At 36.1% G+C, this 18164-nt stretch overlaps 1 protein-coding gene across 9 annotated transcripts in view; it reads right to left on the reverse strand.

The window, feature by feature from the left end:
• RPS6KA5 (ribosomal protein S6 kinase A5) overlaps window positions 1-18164 on the reverse strand; it is a 92299-nt gene that overhangs the window by 48470 nt on the left and 25665 nt on the right. For 5 of the 9 annotated variants that reach the window (XM_052782982.1, XM_052782978.1, XM_052782977.1 and 2 more), the window contains 2 exons: window positions 13910-14025; window positions 13006-13113 (listed from right to left, as the gene is read on the reverse strand). The exons of 1 other annotated variant lie outside the window; for it this stretch is intronic. In XM_052782982.1, coding sequence (XP_052638942.1) covers window positions 13006-13113; window positions 13910-14025 — 224 coding nt within the window. Of the gene's footprint in view, window positions 1-13005; window positions 13114-13909; window positions 14026-14511; window positions 14572-18164 lie in introns of those variants that run through there. 3 more of the 9 variants (XM_052782985.1, XM_052782984.1, XM_052782983.1) reach the window with 2 other exon arrangements.

Consider the following 18164-nt stretch of genomic DNA (forward strand, 5'->3'; position numbering starts at 1 on the left):
TCTTAAGAACCCACAAGATCATTTCAGAGGCCTCGGGAACAAAACAAACACACATCAAAGCAAAGCACCCAAACAAGAACATGAAAGAAGACTACAGAGGTGTGAATGCTGGAAAGGGTGAGTTGAGATAAAGCTAGCTAACAGAATACTAACATAGGTAAAACAAAAACAAACAAACAAACTCCACACCTGCAAAGAATAACCAGATGCTCTATCTAGACTATCTGGCTCAGAACCTGAGGCATACTCCAAGTACAGTGTTCTATACATGTGCACCAAGCCTAAGGAGAGCATTTATTTGCCATACAAATACTGCTTTGGGAAAATGCTTCAGAATTTGTGATTTTATCTCCAGAGTGTAAATCCAGATACGGAAAGCATTCAAACGTTTCAACACAGTCATTCTGCCATTTGAAGACATATTATTTAACATTCAAATATATGGCCTTTGAAGTACTTCAACTTGATGAAATGCATTCAAACAACACATGCCACTGCTCCAACAGACACTTGTGTCTTACAATCCTACAGCTTATTTTATTCACAACAGTCTTTGCGCAAACATATTTTAGCCAGAGGATTAGCCAAGTATTCACTGAAGCCATTCTTTTCAGCATTCACAATTAGGACGCACTTCTCCAACTACATGAAAGGTCACCTTTGAAACAGAACAGACTTCTTCTGTTCTCCAACTACTTAATGCACAAATACTTTCTTCTTAACTGAGCTGGACTACTACTCTGAACGTCAGATATGACAGATTCTGAAACCATACTACTAGCACATTCCTTCAAACCATGAAACTGGACTCCTTAAATGAATTTTGCAACTTAAAAAAGTTCCTTTTCTCTAGATGTTCTTTAATAGTGTATGTGTTCTCTAATAGGAATTTCTTGCTAATAGAAGCGATGGTAGGATATGGTCAAAAGGCTTGGTTAAACCCTAGAGTACATAATTTCTAGTGTAAGAATTTCAAGAAATGGAAACTACACAGTATTAGGGAAAGGGCACCTCAGCTATTAAATTGGCTTGGACTTTCATTTCCTTGCATTCCGTATTCATAAAAAATATTCTAGGAACATAATCAAATAGGTTAAGAATTACTCCTTTAATGTATTCAATATTAAAAAATGACAACAAAACCTAGAAACACTAAGTGCTGTTGGGCCAAAGAACACAAAGACAACCTCTATAGTTGGACAGTCAGAGTTGCGGTCTCTGATGGCATGTATTTCATCTGTCAGCAACAACTCTGTGACTGAGTAGCACCTAGTGACACAGAGCAACGGGGTACAATGGAACAGAGGGGAACCAGGTAGCCAGACAGAAGCTCACTGAAGGCATTCAGGCCTGCTCTCAGGACTGACTCTCCACAAGTCCACTGAAAAATTCTCCAATCCAGACAAGAATTACTTACTAAGTTCTTGTCACATTTTTGTTACGAAGAAATAATAGAATTACTATGCATGTTTTGGCTTGGTTCTTCCACAGATTTCAGCAATGTTCTTGTGAGATTCCTATACTTGACGCTACTTGTTAGTTGGCAAATAAAATTGCTTCATTCACTTCATCTGACCTCATCATTATGAGGGTTTCAAAATGTTATGACCTTGCAAGACAAGAGGAATGCTTAACTGTTGTTGGAGGTACCCTGAAATCGCATAGCAAGTTTAAACAAGTTTTTTAATCTAATACAGATACAGTCTTTCTACTTAAAGTCAAGGACAATTCCTTCTTATTGCATGGGTAGTAAAATTCTCATACCAGCTTTCGAATCAGGTATATAGATGAAAAATCAAACATATGAAAATCATAGTTTAGCTGAAATTCTGCATATCTTGGGTCTTCTCTTTAAGCAATCACGTAACAGGTTGTACTTAATGTGAATGTGTATACCATATAAATCATGTGAGCTACTACTATGTTTAAACTTCTATAAAATACTCTGGGCTGCAAGTAAAATCCACTACTCTTCTGTGAAAATGCCTCTCTCCTACAACAAATTGGAAGCAGTCTGCATGTAATATATATATGACAAAAAGAAAGCCAGTCTCCAGAAGATTTAAATTTTCAAACCAACCTTTTGGAACTGGTAAAGTTATGATCAATATAAAGACCTTGCTCTGAATTCTATTTAGTGAATAAACATTCTAGCACATGAAAATCTGTAATCTTGATTGTTATTCCTAAGTATTTACAACTCAAGTTTTCTTCTCTGATGGAGGGTAAGTCTTCTTATATTACCAGATGCATGGCATGTGGTAAATTTTTGGGAGATAAAGATGCCAAAAAAAGATGTCTTTGCTCAAGGATACGACGCACAATTGGGGAAGGGATCACATGGAATAGAAATGAATGGCAGACGTTAAAATTTCTTTGACACCACAGTATTGCAATTCTTGCACAAGATAGTGCATTTCCAACTTATGTTCTAGGGTAAATAAGATCTGCAGGGATGTTGTGCTTTTGGCTCTCAAGAAGTTCAGCCAAGATGATTGCTTGCTGGATACCACAAACTACAAGGAGCAGAAACACACAGAGAGAACCTTCATCCTTGAAGTGATTGATGTTTCCTAGGTACATCAACCAATCTCTAATGAAGTAAACTAGAGGCAGTTGATCCTTCCTGCAATGAGAGATCAGGGGACAAGAGGCTGGAGTACAGCCCTACAGAAAAGGATTCAGGGGTTTCAGCTGATGGTAAGCTCAGTATGAGTCATCAGTGTGCCTGGGTAGAAAAAAGGGACCAACTGTATCCTGGGTACATTAAGCACATTATAGTTAACAAGTCAAAAAAAAAAAAATAGCCCCACTATACACATCACTGGTAAAGCCTCACCTTGAGTACTGTGTGCAGTTTTAGGCTCCACTATATAAGGATATAAAAATATTAGAATGTGTCCAAAGGAGGGCAACAAAGATGGTGAAAGGACTACTAGAGGGCATGACTTCTGAGGAGCAGATGTGGGTACTAGGTTTGTTCAGCTAAGAGCAGAGGAGATGGAGGGGTAACCTTATTGCTGTCTACAATGTTCTCGTGATAGGGAGCAGAGAGGGAGGTGCTGATCTCTTCTCTCTGGTGTCCGGTGATAGGAAGGAAGGGAATGGCTTAAAGCTGCATGAGGGGAAGTTCAAATTGGATATTAGGAAAAAAAGTGCTTCACTGAGAGGGTGGTCAAGCACTGGAGCAAGCTCCTCAGGGAAGTGGTCATGGCCCCAAGCCTGTCAGAGTTCAAGAAAGTGTTTGGAAAACGGTCTTAGATATATGGTTTAACTTTTAGGTGGCCCTGTGTGGAGCCAGGAGTAAGACTTGATGATCCTTGTGGGCCACTTCCAACTCAAGATATTCTACAAGTCTATGATTCAATGAGACTGGAGCATAGCATGTTTCAACTGTGCCAGGAAACATTTCCCTGATGTACAGAAATCTTAAGGTATACAGAATGCTTCACAAGTCTTTACAAAGCTAAGAAAGGGGACTTAATATAGCAGATTTTTCAAGATTTGGCCTTGCCAAGTAGTTCTGGTATCTGCAAAAAGACTGCTGTGAATTGTGCTGGATACTGTCACAGACTGCAAGGTTATATTGGATAAATCCAGAACTGTTTGTAAAGTTCCTCAAACGACTATTTCCTTTTGTGGTATGATTATCAATATACTAACTGTACCTAAGAAAAATTCTATTTCTCAAGTAGAGTTTCATACAAATTCTGAACAGGAAACCCACAGAATAATTTCTATGACTTCTCATATGCTTCTTCTCACATGGTCTTAACTTTGTGTGGTAACATCTGCTCTTTCTTTTGCATCAGCTACAAGAGTGTAGCACAAGAAAAGTCAGTCTGTGCAAACAAAAGACATATAATAGATTGTATCATTCTGTTTTGAAGGTTCAATGATAGCAGCTAATATCCCTAGTATGTTCTCATGAAGACTTTAGTAAAAAAATTGCGTGGGAGAGCAACACTGTCCCAAAAGATACCAAGTATCTAACTTTGTAGTAGAGTATTTAAGAGCTCCTGATACTAATTAAATTGAACTTGCAGAAGTCCTAACACTCTTTGCAGAAATACTTGTAACTGATGCCTGTCTAGGACTGTGACACTTCAACCAGTGATGAACAAGTCATCCCAAATGAAACCTGCATGTTACACTTCCACAGAAGGTCTCACTCAAGAGGGTAAGGCAGAAAAGCAGACTCCAATTCAGAACTAGAAAATGGCAGCAAGAGGTAACAGTACTGGAAACACACTAAACAGGCAATGAATCCTCTTGAAGAATAATGCTAGTGTGTTTTTGTGAGGTTCCTACAATCTCTTAGTGTGCGTATTTATCAGTATCAGTATAATAGGAATAGCTTCAGCCACAATAGTATGGCAAATGACCCTTCTATTTTACGGTTTTACTAATTTCTTAGTTAATAAGGAAGAACATTTTAAACAATACACACTAAACTGTCCCTTCTAATAATTTTAATTTATTCAATGCATATTTGCAAATTGACAGAAGCATCACTCATTCTACTATTTTTATGAGGTCATTGAAGAAAAAAGTAATTAATTGAGAAATAAACAAATTCAGACAATAAAGGCTAGAAAGGATATATACTGCATTCAGGAGTAAGACTCAGACTTAACTATGGGTATGGGCCCACCTAAAGAGTTTCAAAGGTTATCAAATGAAATCATTCTCTTGTCCTTTCAGCAGCAACATATAATCCATTTCTTAATGTCCTCAAATACCTAAAGTGGTAGATCATTTCCAGGAATGCACAGATGCCAGTATTCGTTCCATGCTAGGGAAGTCTCACTGTTGCTTTTCATTTGACTAACCCAGGAAAATATGCTGGAGTAAAACTACCTTCCTTACCTGCTTGTACCTCTAAACAAATGTTTTAAGTCCACCGTTGTCTTTCTTCCTTTGTTAAAGAAACTTCAAAGTCAAAGTTAACTTCCAAGTTGCATTAATTAGACCCTCTCTGAGCTTCATCAGTAGTGTAGCAAATAAGACCAATCAAAAAAAAAAATACAGCAGAATTTCTAGAATACAAGGGACAGTATCATTACTGTGGCTATTTCATACAGCTGTGAGTGGATGTAATTAGAGTTCTGAAAGCCATAAGTTAAGTTTTGGCTACAAGCATAAATAGTGAAAAACTTTCCTAGGATAAGCACGTCAGGGCCCTGAGCTTATCAACAGGTTCTGCAACCTCCTTCCCCAATCCTAGGGGGTTAAGGCATCTGTGCTCGGGTCCAACACTGACACAATGCAGCTGAGTAACTTGTGTGGAACCTTGTCAGGGGCCTCCTCCACCTTCAGTGGTAAGCTGAAATTCAGGCTTCCATTCTTAATCCTTGCATCAGCTGTGCTGCAGATATGCCTGCACTTGGCTGTGTACCTCACTGATCCTGATTCACCTTCAAATCCTGGCTTGACCTCAAGCTTCCCTCCTTAGAACAAGCTTGTCTGATAACCACCAGACTGTTGTCTGAGCCTAACTAACTGCCTAACTGCCACTAGACTTGTTTGGCCAGTGTGGGATTGTGCCACTGGTCAGTGAGCATACTGATCCATGCCTGCCTTGCTGTCACTCTTAGCTCCCAGCTTGCACTGATGCGGGGAGCAGTCTCCCCATCCTGCTGCTTCCTGACAAACTAGTCAAGAACCACAGTTCCTCTAGAAACAGATCAGAAGACTGAAGAACTTAAGCAGCTGAAGAATTCAGCAGTATCACATAGAATATCTCATACATCAGCTATCAGCAAACTGCCTATAAGCTATTGATTGAGCCATTACAGTGCCCTTGGTAAGTTTAATGAGACAACCAGGACCATAGGATAAATAAAAACAATACTGTCGTAAGTGGAAATTTACTTACAATGCTGTAGAGGCCACATAGCAGAGGTGCTACTAACAAGCTGACCTGCTGAATGGATTTTGCATTTCAGAAAAACAGCAAGTAAAGAATGAAAAGCCTAAATTCCATGCAGAAACAGGCCTTACACCTTCAGTGAACCTTAGAGGTTATCCTATCTGGAAGTGATTTTATTGATGTTTACCTCAAAAATAAAAATGCACCAAGAAAAAAAAAAAACAAAACTGTTTCCATAGAAATCAGATCTGTAACATTCTTTGCCATCATTTTAATTTTCCAGAATAACTATGATTATAGCCTCAATTTAGGAACACATATGAAAACTGACAGAAAAGCCCTCTCATGATTCAAAGACATGATGTAGATTTAAAATGAAAACCAAAAATCCTGTTCCAACAAAGTGCATGCCAGACTGACAGGTTTCTTCTTTCTCACTTTTTTTTTTTTAATTCTTTTGGGAGCCTTTTTGGTCCTGATACCCAGACATAACACTGGCTAATTAAGCTGTCCATATCAGAAAGAGTACAGCTTCACCCAAAAGACCTCTCAGCTGTGGACTGTTGCTTCTGTAGCTGTAACTTCTACTCAGAACCAAAAGTATGATCTCTGTAGGAGACAGAGGAGGAAGAACAAAAACAGGAAAAATGTTTAACGGTACACTAGACAGACTGCTCTGCTGCATTTGAGAAAATCATAATGAAGACTGTAGTACAAAATTAAAGGTTGAGACTAGACAAAGAACGGTTGCAATATGGCAGATCAAAGGTCCACTAGTTTGAAGTGTCATCTCAAGAAGAATTAATTAAAAAAAAATTGATAAGGTCATCTGAATTTAATTAAAAATCCTACCCTGGTGGCTGTTTGTACTTGAAGAAGCCAGTTAAGTCAAAATACCATGTTGTTTACTATACTTCATTCCAGAGCTAGACACACTTGTGACTTCTTCTTCCAAAACAGACATGGAATCAGGCTACTGAATTTTTCAAGCAAGAATGAGATTTGCCTGCCAGCAGCTGCCAGCAGAACAGGCACTTAAAAGGGAGAGCAACAACAGCTAAACCTGGTACTGCATGCCAGCCAAGAAAAGAAACATGCAACCTCTATAGCTGTGGCCCCAAAACATAACTCAATGCAAGGTTATGCCCTCATCGAATGTTGAGTGGAAGTTCAAGAAACCCTTTTCACAGATTTATACAACAGCTATGTTTGCTTTCGCAGTGCAACACAATTGCAATTCTGCAAGGAATTCTTTAAGCCAGTTCCTGAGAGTGGATTTGTAAATCAAATAACTAAGAGAAAAAGAAAACAAAAGTCTCAGCTCTGCAGGCAGAAACAGCACATTATTGTGTGGGAGGAATGCAAGTATGTACCACTGTCACCCCAGATGAATGTTCTGTACTAGGTTCTTCTCAAAATTCCAATTTTTGGAAGACACTGTTTTCTAAAGCATCATGTTTTGAGAAGAGAGAGGTAACGGTACCAAGAGAGAGAACTGTATACAAAGCAAAACCTGAAAAAGCCCTCTTTCTTCAAATAGAGACAAAATTATAAGGTATAAAAGAATACCAATTCTGTGAAGAATTCTACTAGCTGCCACTGCAAGCCTTCAAAAGTTATTTTTAAAAAAGAGAATGTAAAGAAAAAAATGCATAGGAGATGCCAAATAAACACTTATAGTATCAGAGAGCACCAGATGTAAAAGGTAGAGGAGTAGGAGCAAACAATTTTGCTCAAATGCAATCCATCTGGTTCTAAATTAATTTTCATATGGCCATGAGTCTCTGGTCATATAAGTTTTTCACACCTGATCGCCCAAGTTTCATTGAAGTTAAGTATCCGCAGTAAGTCAAGAAGTAAAAAAAAAAAATTAAAAAGAAAAATCTATGAGAAAAAAAGATTGAGGATGGCAGCATTTTCACTCAAAAAGTTACTTTTTTTTCCCCTTGGAAAACAGAAAGAAAATTTTCCCAGGTTGACTAGCAACATATTATTTTAAGATTCAATAGAAGATACCAGGCTATGTAACACACAGATCAGTATTTCTCCCCAAAATGTGATTTTTAAGTGGTATATTACAATAAGAAAACAGTATCCTTAGAACAGTCACTGTAAGAAATCATGATCTCATTTGCAAAAATTCTTCATGGCACTTTGAGATTTTGGCATAAAAATCTGGGCAGAATGTATTTTGTGCTCCAGTCTTCTGCATTACTGCTCCATGCTGGGAAAGCACAATCATCTTTGTGATAAGCATTGAAAAAGGGATACTTCTTGGGCTAAGGGATGAACAGTCATCTGATCACTGATGACCTGGTTTTGCAATTGAATGAGTCCAGTTCAGTTATGTGCCTTTAGAGTGTTTGGTATGTTCTCAATATTCAATTTCAGGACACTTAAAATGCCAACAGAAGTACACCAATTAAAGCAAAAAGGTTCTGCCATCATTTCATTTCCTTTTCCAAAATAAGGGAAATAATGACTAATTGTCCACACAGATCTATAACCAATGTTCACTTCTGTGGCCTAACTTCAGTTAACTCTTTCTTACTTTTTCCTCTTTGCAGAAATGTAAATCTACTCCTTATAACTATGCTATGTCTACATCACTGAACAATTTTTTAACTAAAACGCAAGCAGATACAGCAACAGTCATCCACAGCATGGATTATTCTAACTCATCTTCACAAGAGGATGCTCAATGTTCAGAGGATGCACTATCAAATTTCAACGATCAGACATTATTACTTTAATTGGACAATTTTAAAGGGGCTTTTAAAGTTAAATGGACAGCTTATCTGCCAGGTCACTCAAGTGAGATGACAGTTCATACAGCACTAAACAAGAGTCAAGTTGTAGTCACTTCCCTCTGTTCTGGACTACCTTTAAACTGCTCTAAGAACGTGTACAAATCTCTTCCTATTTCATCTATCAAAATCCATAGTGGACTAAGCACCTTTTTATCATTTTTCCTTTAAAGAAATTTCCTTTAAAATCTTTTAAAATTACATACTAACTTTCTTTCCAGAACAAAATGTTTACTCAACCAGCTAATAAACAAAAACAAACAATTCAACAGTGAAAAGCACCTGACAGTTATAACTAAATTTGCAATTCTGATCAAGAGATTTTCAGATAGGAAAAAAAATATTGTATCTGAACTATTCATTCTACACATCAGACAGAAGTACACAGATATCCATCCAACTGACTTAGATTACAATTCAATCATCCCTCACACAAAATATCTACTCTTATTTATTAAGGCATTTGTACGCTCTCAGATACATTGTTTGAAGACTGACAACGTTCAGTATTTACTACATAATGGTTTTTACACTTCATTAAGCAAACACAAAACTTCAAAACAAACTTTAGCTAATGAAGAAGATGTGCACCAGTGCAGAAGAACTGAGCATTTCACTATACTCTGGAAGGAAGTGTACTTTATGGGATTTAATTACCAAGAAAATTGTTAATTGTTATGCATGGTCCAATAGAATAGATTACTACTACAATAATTCAATGAATGTGTTCAGATTATTTTTTCTAAGATGTAAAGATCTCTCTCTATATATATAATTTTAGTGTAGTTACAAAACTAAAGGGAGTGAGTGGGAAAAAAAAAGATTTTAAAAAATTAAGTAGCATTTTAACAATAAATATTAAAATGAAGACCAGACCTGATGACTAGGTTAAGCTGATATTAACCAAATCAAAACAATTCCAGCATACAAGTAGAGCTATTAATGAGATAAGATAAAAATATGCCTAAGCCACAAATCCAGAAGATAGAGATACTACACAAGAAATAAGATGGCAAAAAAAAACCAAACCCGTTTAGGAGTTTTGGTTTTTTTAAAGGCAAATGAAATGCAAGACTCTTGAAAAAAAAAATAGCAGTGACTGCACTTATGCAATGAACAGAACAGTGTTGTATAAGTTTCAATACAAAGTCTGTCAGTCCTATCAATTCCCCACACCCCCGATAATAATTTATATTAATGTCATGTGCAAATATATTCTACATCCCAGTTAGACAGGAACTCAACTGAGATGCATGAAAGCATAAGGCTAAAAAGTGTCTTTTTTACCCCGATTTTCTTTGCAATTCCATTGAGTGTTAAAAATCCGAAAGACTAGCCTTAAATTCATCATGAGGCTAAGAATGCAAATGCCATAAAACTTAATACTAAAAAGTTACTATTCATTTCAATCTCAATCTCTTACCTAATCCCATTCTGTCATTAGGCTAGTCAAACTGTAGGTCTTCATGAGATACTAAATAAAATTTGACTATCAAAGTCATTTCATACCTCAATACCTTGTAATACTGACCTATCCTATGTGAAAATTCATTTTTATTCAACTACTTTATTCCAGTCAGGTTATTTCTTCTTTTTGCATGCAAATACAAGCATAGGGACTTCATTTTAAAGATAAAACAAAGGCAAAACCAGACTGCCATTTCACTTGTACAAGACAAATTTCAGTTTTTAGCAAAATAGTAGCATAAAATGCTTCAAAGCTCTTAAAACCGCACCGTTTTCAGCCTGGATTTGTAACTCTTGCATATAATAAGCACTTTCACATAATAATTGTAAAACGAAGAGGATACTTGACAATGCAGTCTTCACACTTGTGCTTCAGCAGCTGCATGGCAGAAATCAATAGGTTTCTGTTTTCCTAGAAGTCACATGGATTTGCTTCCTTTCACTAAAACAGTGCTTAGGAAAAGCAGCTTCCCATCTCTTCGTTGTTGAATAGTCAATTAATCTGCTATAGTTATTACAGTCAAGAAAGAGTACACTCTTTTTATTATAAAACAACTTCTGTTAGATTCTATATTTGCTCAGGTACCTGGAAATATTTAACAACCATCAGATTAAAGCCAAGATAATAAAACCATTGAACTATGATGTTTCCTAGCAAGTATCCCTGACTACAAAACCATCCGAAATTCATAAATACATGGTAAAGAATTCTCTCTGATAAGAATTCTAAACATAGTACATACTTGTAATTGCTGATGCTTTTTATACATTCTTAACCTCAATATATCTTGTTTCAGAAAATACAATCCAAAGAGGGGGGTTACTAGAATAAATTCCACTTGCATAAGTATACTTTTTTAATGTCAAAGTTCTTGCAAGAAGCAGGGTGGGCCAGGGATGAAGTGTGAAGGAAGGGGGAGAAAGGAAATCATACTGCTCTGATTAAATTGCAAATGTTATACTCTTATCTGACATGCAGTTGTGTAATTTTATTTAAAAGAGCTACCCAATGAGCATGAAAACAAATATAAAGCTATGCAGTCATACAGGCAAATTTTACCTCTTGTGAGTACACTGGTTCAGAAGTGTGAGTGTTTTTTGTAACGTGAATTGTAAGTGTTCTAGTAGTAGTTGAATAGTCTACAGAGAATACAATATGAAATGTCAGTTTCTATGTGTGAATGGGTCATTCTAATGTTTAGGTTCAGTAGCTAAATTACAATAGCACACATGAAAACTGTAGTCAAGTACAGATAATTTTAGATTTTGAAAGCGAACAATACAATTGCAATTACTTTTTTCCTTAAAAAAACCACTAGAGAAGTTGAGTTTTTTTGACAGGTAAGACAAATATAAAACATGAAGGAGAATATGAGAAAAAAATAAATTAAGAGATTTCTGAGGTATATACTAAAACCAGAATGCATTAGAGTGAGAGGAACCAACATTAAATGACCAAGCAGCAAGACTGCTTTATTTAATGACTAGAGAAAGAAGAATCTGATTCAGAGTGTGGGAAAAGCAGACAGGCATCTCTGATGCTTATCCAAGTCCTACCCTTTCCTTGCTTGTAAAAGATGTCCTGAAGGTGAGCACAGATGAAAAATACGTATATTTCCTAAAACCAACTGTTTTGAGACTTAAAGAAGGTCATGATTCATTTTGACATTCTTATCACAGGGAAGATTTCAGTTTCATTCAGCTTTGGCTCAAAGGCTGGAGTACTGCTCCTTTTCTCTCACATTGGTGCAGTAATACCATTCCATGTACTTTACTTTGTCTTTTCTGCCCAGCACAGCTTCTCTCAACTCTAAGCAGGTCCTACTCTCACTAGCCACACCTTTTACTATCATTCTTTCCTGCTGAAAACTGCGTCTCTCTATTTCCTCTCTTGCACTGGTCTGGCAATCTGCTGCTAATCCCTTGTCATGCCAGGTGAACCTCCTCTTGGTTTCATGCTATAATTTAAAAGGAATATACTAACATTATCTGTACTATTTCCCTGCTTCAGAAAGTAACATTTCATATCTCTTAAAATGGTACCTCCCGAATCCTACCAGACTCCATTTGAAATGCAAATATTCTAGAGGAAACTACCAGTTACCTATTTTTAGAAAACCCCTTTGCTGCTTGTAACAAAGACTTTTAGATCTGCAGTCCCAGATTTCAATACCTCTGATACCTAAAGTGAAAGCCAAAAAACAGCCATTTTAAAATTCTCTCAGAAGTAAAATCCTGCGCAATTTTGACTCTCTGAAATCTAAAAACCATTGGAGATAAAACTGAACCTTACAAGTAATTAACAACTAATGTCAACAGTCAGAGATCACTATGTTAGGTACTATGCACATATTTAATAAGAGATAAGCTTTTATCCTAAAAGCTTGCAATTAAACTTATCAGAAGTGACACAAAGATATGAGAAAGAGACAAGATAATAATACATTAATTATTATTAGCATAAAGAAGAGTCATAGCATACCATTTGCCTAGTCACTGCAAAGTATTAGCACAGTCAAGCATTTTTAAAAAGGCATCTGAAAATGATAATATAAGTGGCTTTTCAGACTTATGTGGATCTCTCCTTTTTCACATAAAGGGCAGCAGGAGGGAACATGAAGGCATGTCAGGGAAAACTAGAACAGACAAAGATGTCTGACAACACTGGCAGGCCAAAGACCAATGATTTGAAAGCTCAAAATCCAGTAAAACAGACTACTAGATTTTGTTCTACGAAGTAGAGTCTAGAAGGCAGTTTTTTCTCCCCTCTCAAATGTGTTTATGATTTCAATGAGACAGAATCTGACTTTGTGATCTTGCTGGATTCTGTCCACACTTACTGGAGATTCAAATACTCACCTCATCAGTAAGAAACTCCTTACTCAGACCAAAGTCTGTCAGCACCACGTGGCCATCAGAATCAAGGAGAATATTCTCAAGTTTTATATCCCGATAGATAATCCCCAACTGCAAACAGAAGAAAAAGTATTTCCAAGTCAGTGTAACCACATCAAGGAGACATTGTTGATAGCATTTAAATATGAAGCTAGCAAAACTCCCATTATTGATCTGACACCTGAAAGTTGCAACTCAAAAAAGTCAACTTTAAAATGCCTTTGAAGAAATAACTTTGAGTGACTTAAAAATTCTCAGAAATTACACTGTGCATTAGTGTCTTAAAGGACATACTATATATCCTTTGAATCTAAAAGTGACGGAACACTTGCTGTTGAGTGCAAAACTCAGTTCAGTTTTCATTAAGAATGAAAATGGATGCTTCTGTAATGTGTTCTAGACCATACATGCATGCTTTGTAATTGTCTACAAATGTACTTAACTACCTCTGAAAACTGTAACACTTCTCTTGTCTACAGTTGTGCCAAAATTTCAGAACTCTGCTGTTTAATTTTATCAAAACAAGGACAACTGAATAACAGTGCAACCCAAACACTGTTCACGTGTGTGTCAATAAAACTAATTTTTAGTCAACCATTTCATAAGGATTACTAAAAATTAACCATCATTTGTCAATAACAACACTCTTCACACTGCGGACAAAAACTTGCAGCCTTAATCTGGTGCACATGAATAGACACTTCACTGGGAAGTATTTCTAATTATACAACTAACATCTCATTGCCAGATAAAGTTACTTTGAATTTAAAACAATCTAAAAATATAGTTCTCCTTACTAACTTTATATGATGTGAAAAGAATACAGCTGTAGTTCCACAAAATCAGCACTGGGATAAAGTTACCTTACCTTGTGGAGATGTTCAAGTGCCAAAACGATTTCCCCAATGTAAATTTGCACCTCGCTTTCTGAGAATCTCTCTCTGTGTGAAAGGTGAGTAAACAATTCTCCTCCATTTATATAGTCTAAAAAGCAGAACAAAGACCTTATAATTTCACTGACAACTTAATTTTCTTATTGGAATATTAATAGGTACTTTCTAAGTTATTAAATGAGATGTTCTGGGATCAGATGCTTTTACTTTATTGTAAGTCAGTAATATTTCATCATGATGTACAATACTCAATTTCCTTCTTAGAGGACTGATGGAAGAACACAACCAACTTTTAGACAAGCAGCAAAAGCGTAAAATAAGCTTCATATATCCATAAATTATAAAGATGACTATTTTTTGCAAAATCTGTCTTTTAGTTATTTAGGAATATGAAAAGAAAGAAGTACAAATGATATCTACAAACAGAATACTCGTTGCTCTTAAGTATTTCGTAAGAGTGTACAAGGCAGACTGACAGAGAAAGGCAATTCAGAAAACGGGTATTAGGTGAAATAATCAGCTATGGGCAATTACAAGTTTTACCCTTCACAAGGGGAACTTTGATGGCAAAACTTACTGGAGGAGATTATTTCCACAAACATTCCCTCATGGAAACCACACTTTCATTCTTTGCAGGCTATGACACAAGGGTTTTCCCACAGTCAGAGAGGGGGAAAAAAAGTAATTATTACAACAGAGCTCCACTGCAACACAAACACGTGTTAGAGGTAGAGCTGTTTAGGCTAGCAGCGTACATTAAAGCCATTAATTTGCAACCCCGCAGCCCCCGTATTGTATTTGAGGTCTACAAATACAGAGCAGGGAACATGCCCCACAACATCTTACTCAACATTTTCTTCAATATGGTTTCTATAGATTCACTGGTATAATACGTAAATCTATTAAAAAGGTCCAATCCTATTGTAAGTTAACATTTCAAAGGAGAAAGCATATATACAAGTTACAGACATTCTGATCTCTCTCCTTTTTTTAGTTCTCCAGTTCTCTGTTTGGGAACGATTATTAGTGGAATCAAACAACATGAGGAAGATTATTTATCTAGATCAGTAAGCATATGAAAGAGATTATAATAAAGTATAAATAACCCCTATTTTACAACTGCTTCCTTCTTCCAAAAAAACTTCCGCATTCTAATCATGGAGAAAACAAAGATAACAGAAACAAATTTTTAAAATATTTCTAATCAGAACTGCTAACTTAGTACAAGGTAAGAACTGAATTCCCAGGCACTGTTCTAAGGACTGTGACAAATATAAACCAAAGCTGCCACAGGAGTGGCAGAACAAGCCTAATTATTTTCAGGTTATAACACTAACCACAGCCCAATGAAACAACCAGCCTTCAAATTCTTGGTGCTACATCAAATGCACCACTGACAATGGGAAAAAAAAAAAAGTATCAATTATTTCAATATAAACTCCATCTGACAGTTCAGATTTTTTTTTTTTTACTTTTTTTTTTTTTAAAGTATTAGTAGGCTAACCTCGCGTGACAAGCTTTGTATAGAACAGGTATTCACATGGATGCAATACTTTGTTCTTTCAATCACAGCTTAAAGTAAACCTAAAAACTGGAATCAACTCCAAACCCTGTATTCTAGAAATCTGGCAAAAATGCAGCTGCATGTCTGCACTTGATCCAGACTAAATTCATACAGCTATGTAATCTGATGGCACGAAGAGTTGTATTAAATATTGCACTGAGGCTCCAATTCTAAAACCTTTTGAAACTGAAATGACATGTTGCTTATACCCCAAGTTCAGCTAGGTACAAAACCAAAAGCAGAGACTGGTTTCCAAAAATTCAGAAGCCTCTGAAACACATTAATTCCAAAAATCAAAGAAGTGATTTACAAAGATTTACATAATAGACATAAAAAACTTGCAACAAAGAGTTATTTTGTCAGGGAGGGTGTGAAGCCCAGTTGAACTATAAGGTAGCTTTAGGCCATGTTAGGTAGAAGAGATTTTTGCTGTTACAAACAGTGATTAAAAGAAATTTTTAAACCCCTCTAATTATTCCCATTTTCTGCTAGAAAAGAAGGGAAAAAAGGACCTTTCTGCATCCAACTGATATTCTAAGAATAGGTTCATGTTCATGCAGCCTTTGTGGGAAAGCAAAACAAAATGAAAAGCCTTTAATTATACATCAGCTTTGAATTTCCTGCTTTAAACATCACCTTAACATTGTGTTATGGTGGGCATGTGCCCAGTCTGCACTATCTGCTATGTAATGTTCTTCAGAACTACTGGGCTCCCTCCCTTCTTGATTCTTATGAGAATATAATGTCAAGCTTTTAATTTTCCCTTCATAAGAGGTTTTTCTGGCCTTCTAATTATCCTTGTCACCTAAATTTCTCCATTGCTATGTATTTAGTTTTAGGTAACTACATCAACCTCAGGTGTGAGAGTTTTTTTGGTTTGGATCTAAACTGCATTCTAGCCAAAAATACCTGGATTTAAAGAATACTATAATATTTATAAGACATGTTCACATTTTGCCTCATTTAATCTTGCAAACGTTTTTCCAAATTATTAATCAATAAGTTAAATACCCCCCCAAAAAATATGAAATCTTAATTATTAAAAGGTTAACATGAAGGAATTGAAGCTATCAATGTATTTCTAACTTTTTCTTTGTCTCTTTAGCATTTTCCAGCCTGCGACAATATTTTACATATTTCTTTAATGTCCTAGTCAGAGGAATTTGTAAGAATCCTTATTATAACATTCAACTCATTTTCAAAAGGAATCTAGTGAATACTCCATTTAAGCTTGAGCTCCTCAGATACCTGTATTATCTCACTTAGTATATGAAACTAAGGTATGCACATAGAACACCTTCCTAAGAATTGACAGCCAGTGGTGTAGATACATATAACATTCATAAAGTTTTACTAATTTGATGTCTAAAGGTTCCGTAAATGGAAGTTATGAGCTAAAAGGAATTGCAAAACTTGTACTTCAACTATAGGACCATTCACTTCTTCAAATAATTCACTACCAAAAGGTATTCTGCATCCAAGCATTAACTTGATCGTTCATTTTCCTCTTCTTTTCAAATACTCTAAGCAAGCAGTCTTTGAAAGTTGCTTGTAATTTTCTTCCAAATACATCTTATATACCAAACACAAAATTTGCTGCTGATCTGAAAGGTAAAAATATTTCTAATTTTAGAGTGGTACCAAGCCTTATGAACAAGCTCTACTTTCAGCACAGAAATGTGTGATTTTGGATTGCCTCTTAACATCCAAAAACTGAAACATGCAAGTATCTCAGTACTCAAAGATCAAATGGTTTCATAACAAAGTTTTGGCAGCAAATGCTTCCTGAAGCAGTAAGGTTTAGAGTTGATTTTAATACTGTTTTCCAGCTCCTGAAGTAAATCAGTAAAAATCCTTCATCTTCCTGAGAAAGACTTGTCAAAGGCAATGAAATTGTGGAGCAAAGCAAAAGGAATATAACTCCTTAATCTCAGTGTCTTTCCCCAAAATGTTACTGTCCTGAAAAAGGACAGTGGTAGGGAACAGAAAGACACACATATACAGAAGTTCTGAGGTGAAAACCTTAGGAAAGTTCCTGATCAGTCTTCTGCCAACCTTGCAAATGCTACAGAAATAGATGTGGTTCTTCATATCAAAATGGAAAGCAAAATGGCAAGGACAGAAGTGGAATGAAGAATGTTCTAATAAGGCTTGCTTCTAATAAGGCTTGCTATACAATAGTTCATTATCAAGCATCTCTTGTAAATGGAAATTTATGAAAGTTACTGGTAGAACTTACCAAAAGGAAGTATCACAATGCATAAAACAAGAAACTGATCCACAATACAAGTATTTTCACCAGCATTTTGCAGCAAGAAACCCTGCCAACAACTTGTAGATTCCAGTGTTGTATGGAATTTGACCAGAAATAAATGAAAGCACAATCATCTTTAACTGGCATCACTCACATTATGAGTGCATTTGTTCAGAAAAAAAGACCTGCCTGATAAACATCTTTCAGTTTGCAGTACTTCAGCGCTAAAACAGCGTACTAACTCATCACATAGGGACAGGTAGCCCTGTCCTCTCAGACAGATGAGAGCATTTAAAAAAACACTGATCACATTGAAGACAATATACAATGTGTTCTTAGAGTGAAATGTGCAGCATGTTTGAACTAGAATGCTTTCTGCTGCTTAAATTTTCCTTGCTTTTTTCTTCTTTCC

This window comes from Harpia harpyja, chromosome 3 (assembly GCF_026419915.1).
Source record: "Harpia harpyja isolate bHarHar1 chromosome 3, bHarHar1 primary haplotype, whole genome shotgun sequence".
Taxonomy (NCBI): domain Eukaryota; kingdom Metazoa; phylum Chordata; class Aves; order Accipitriformes; family Accipitridae; genus Harpia; species Harpia harpyja.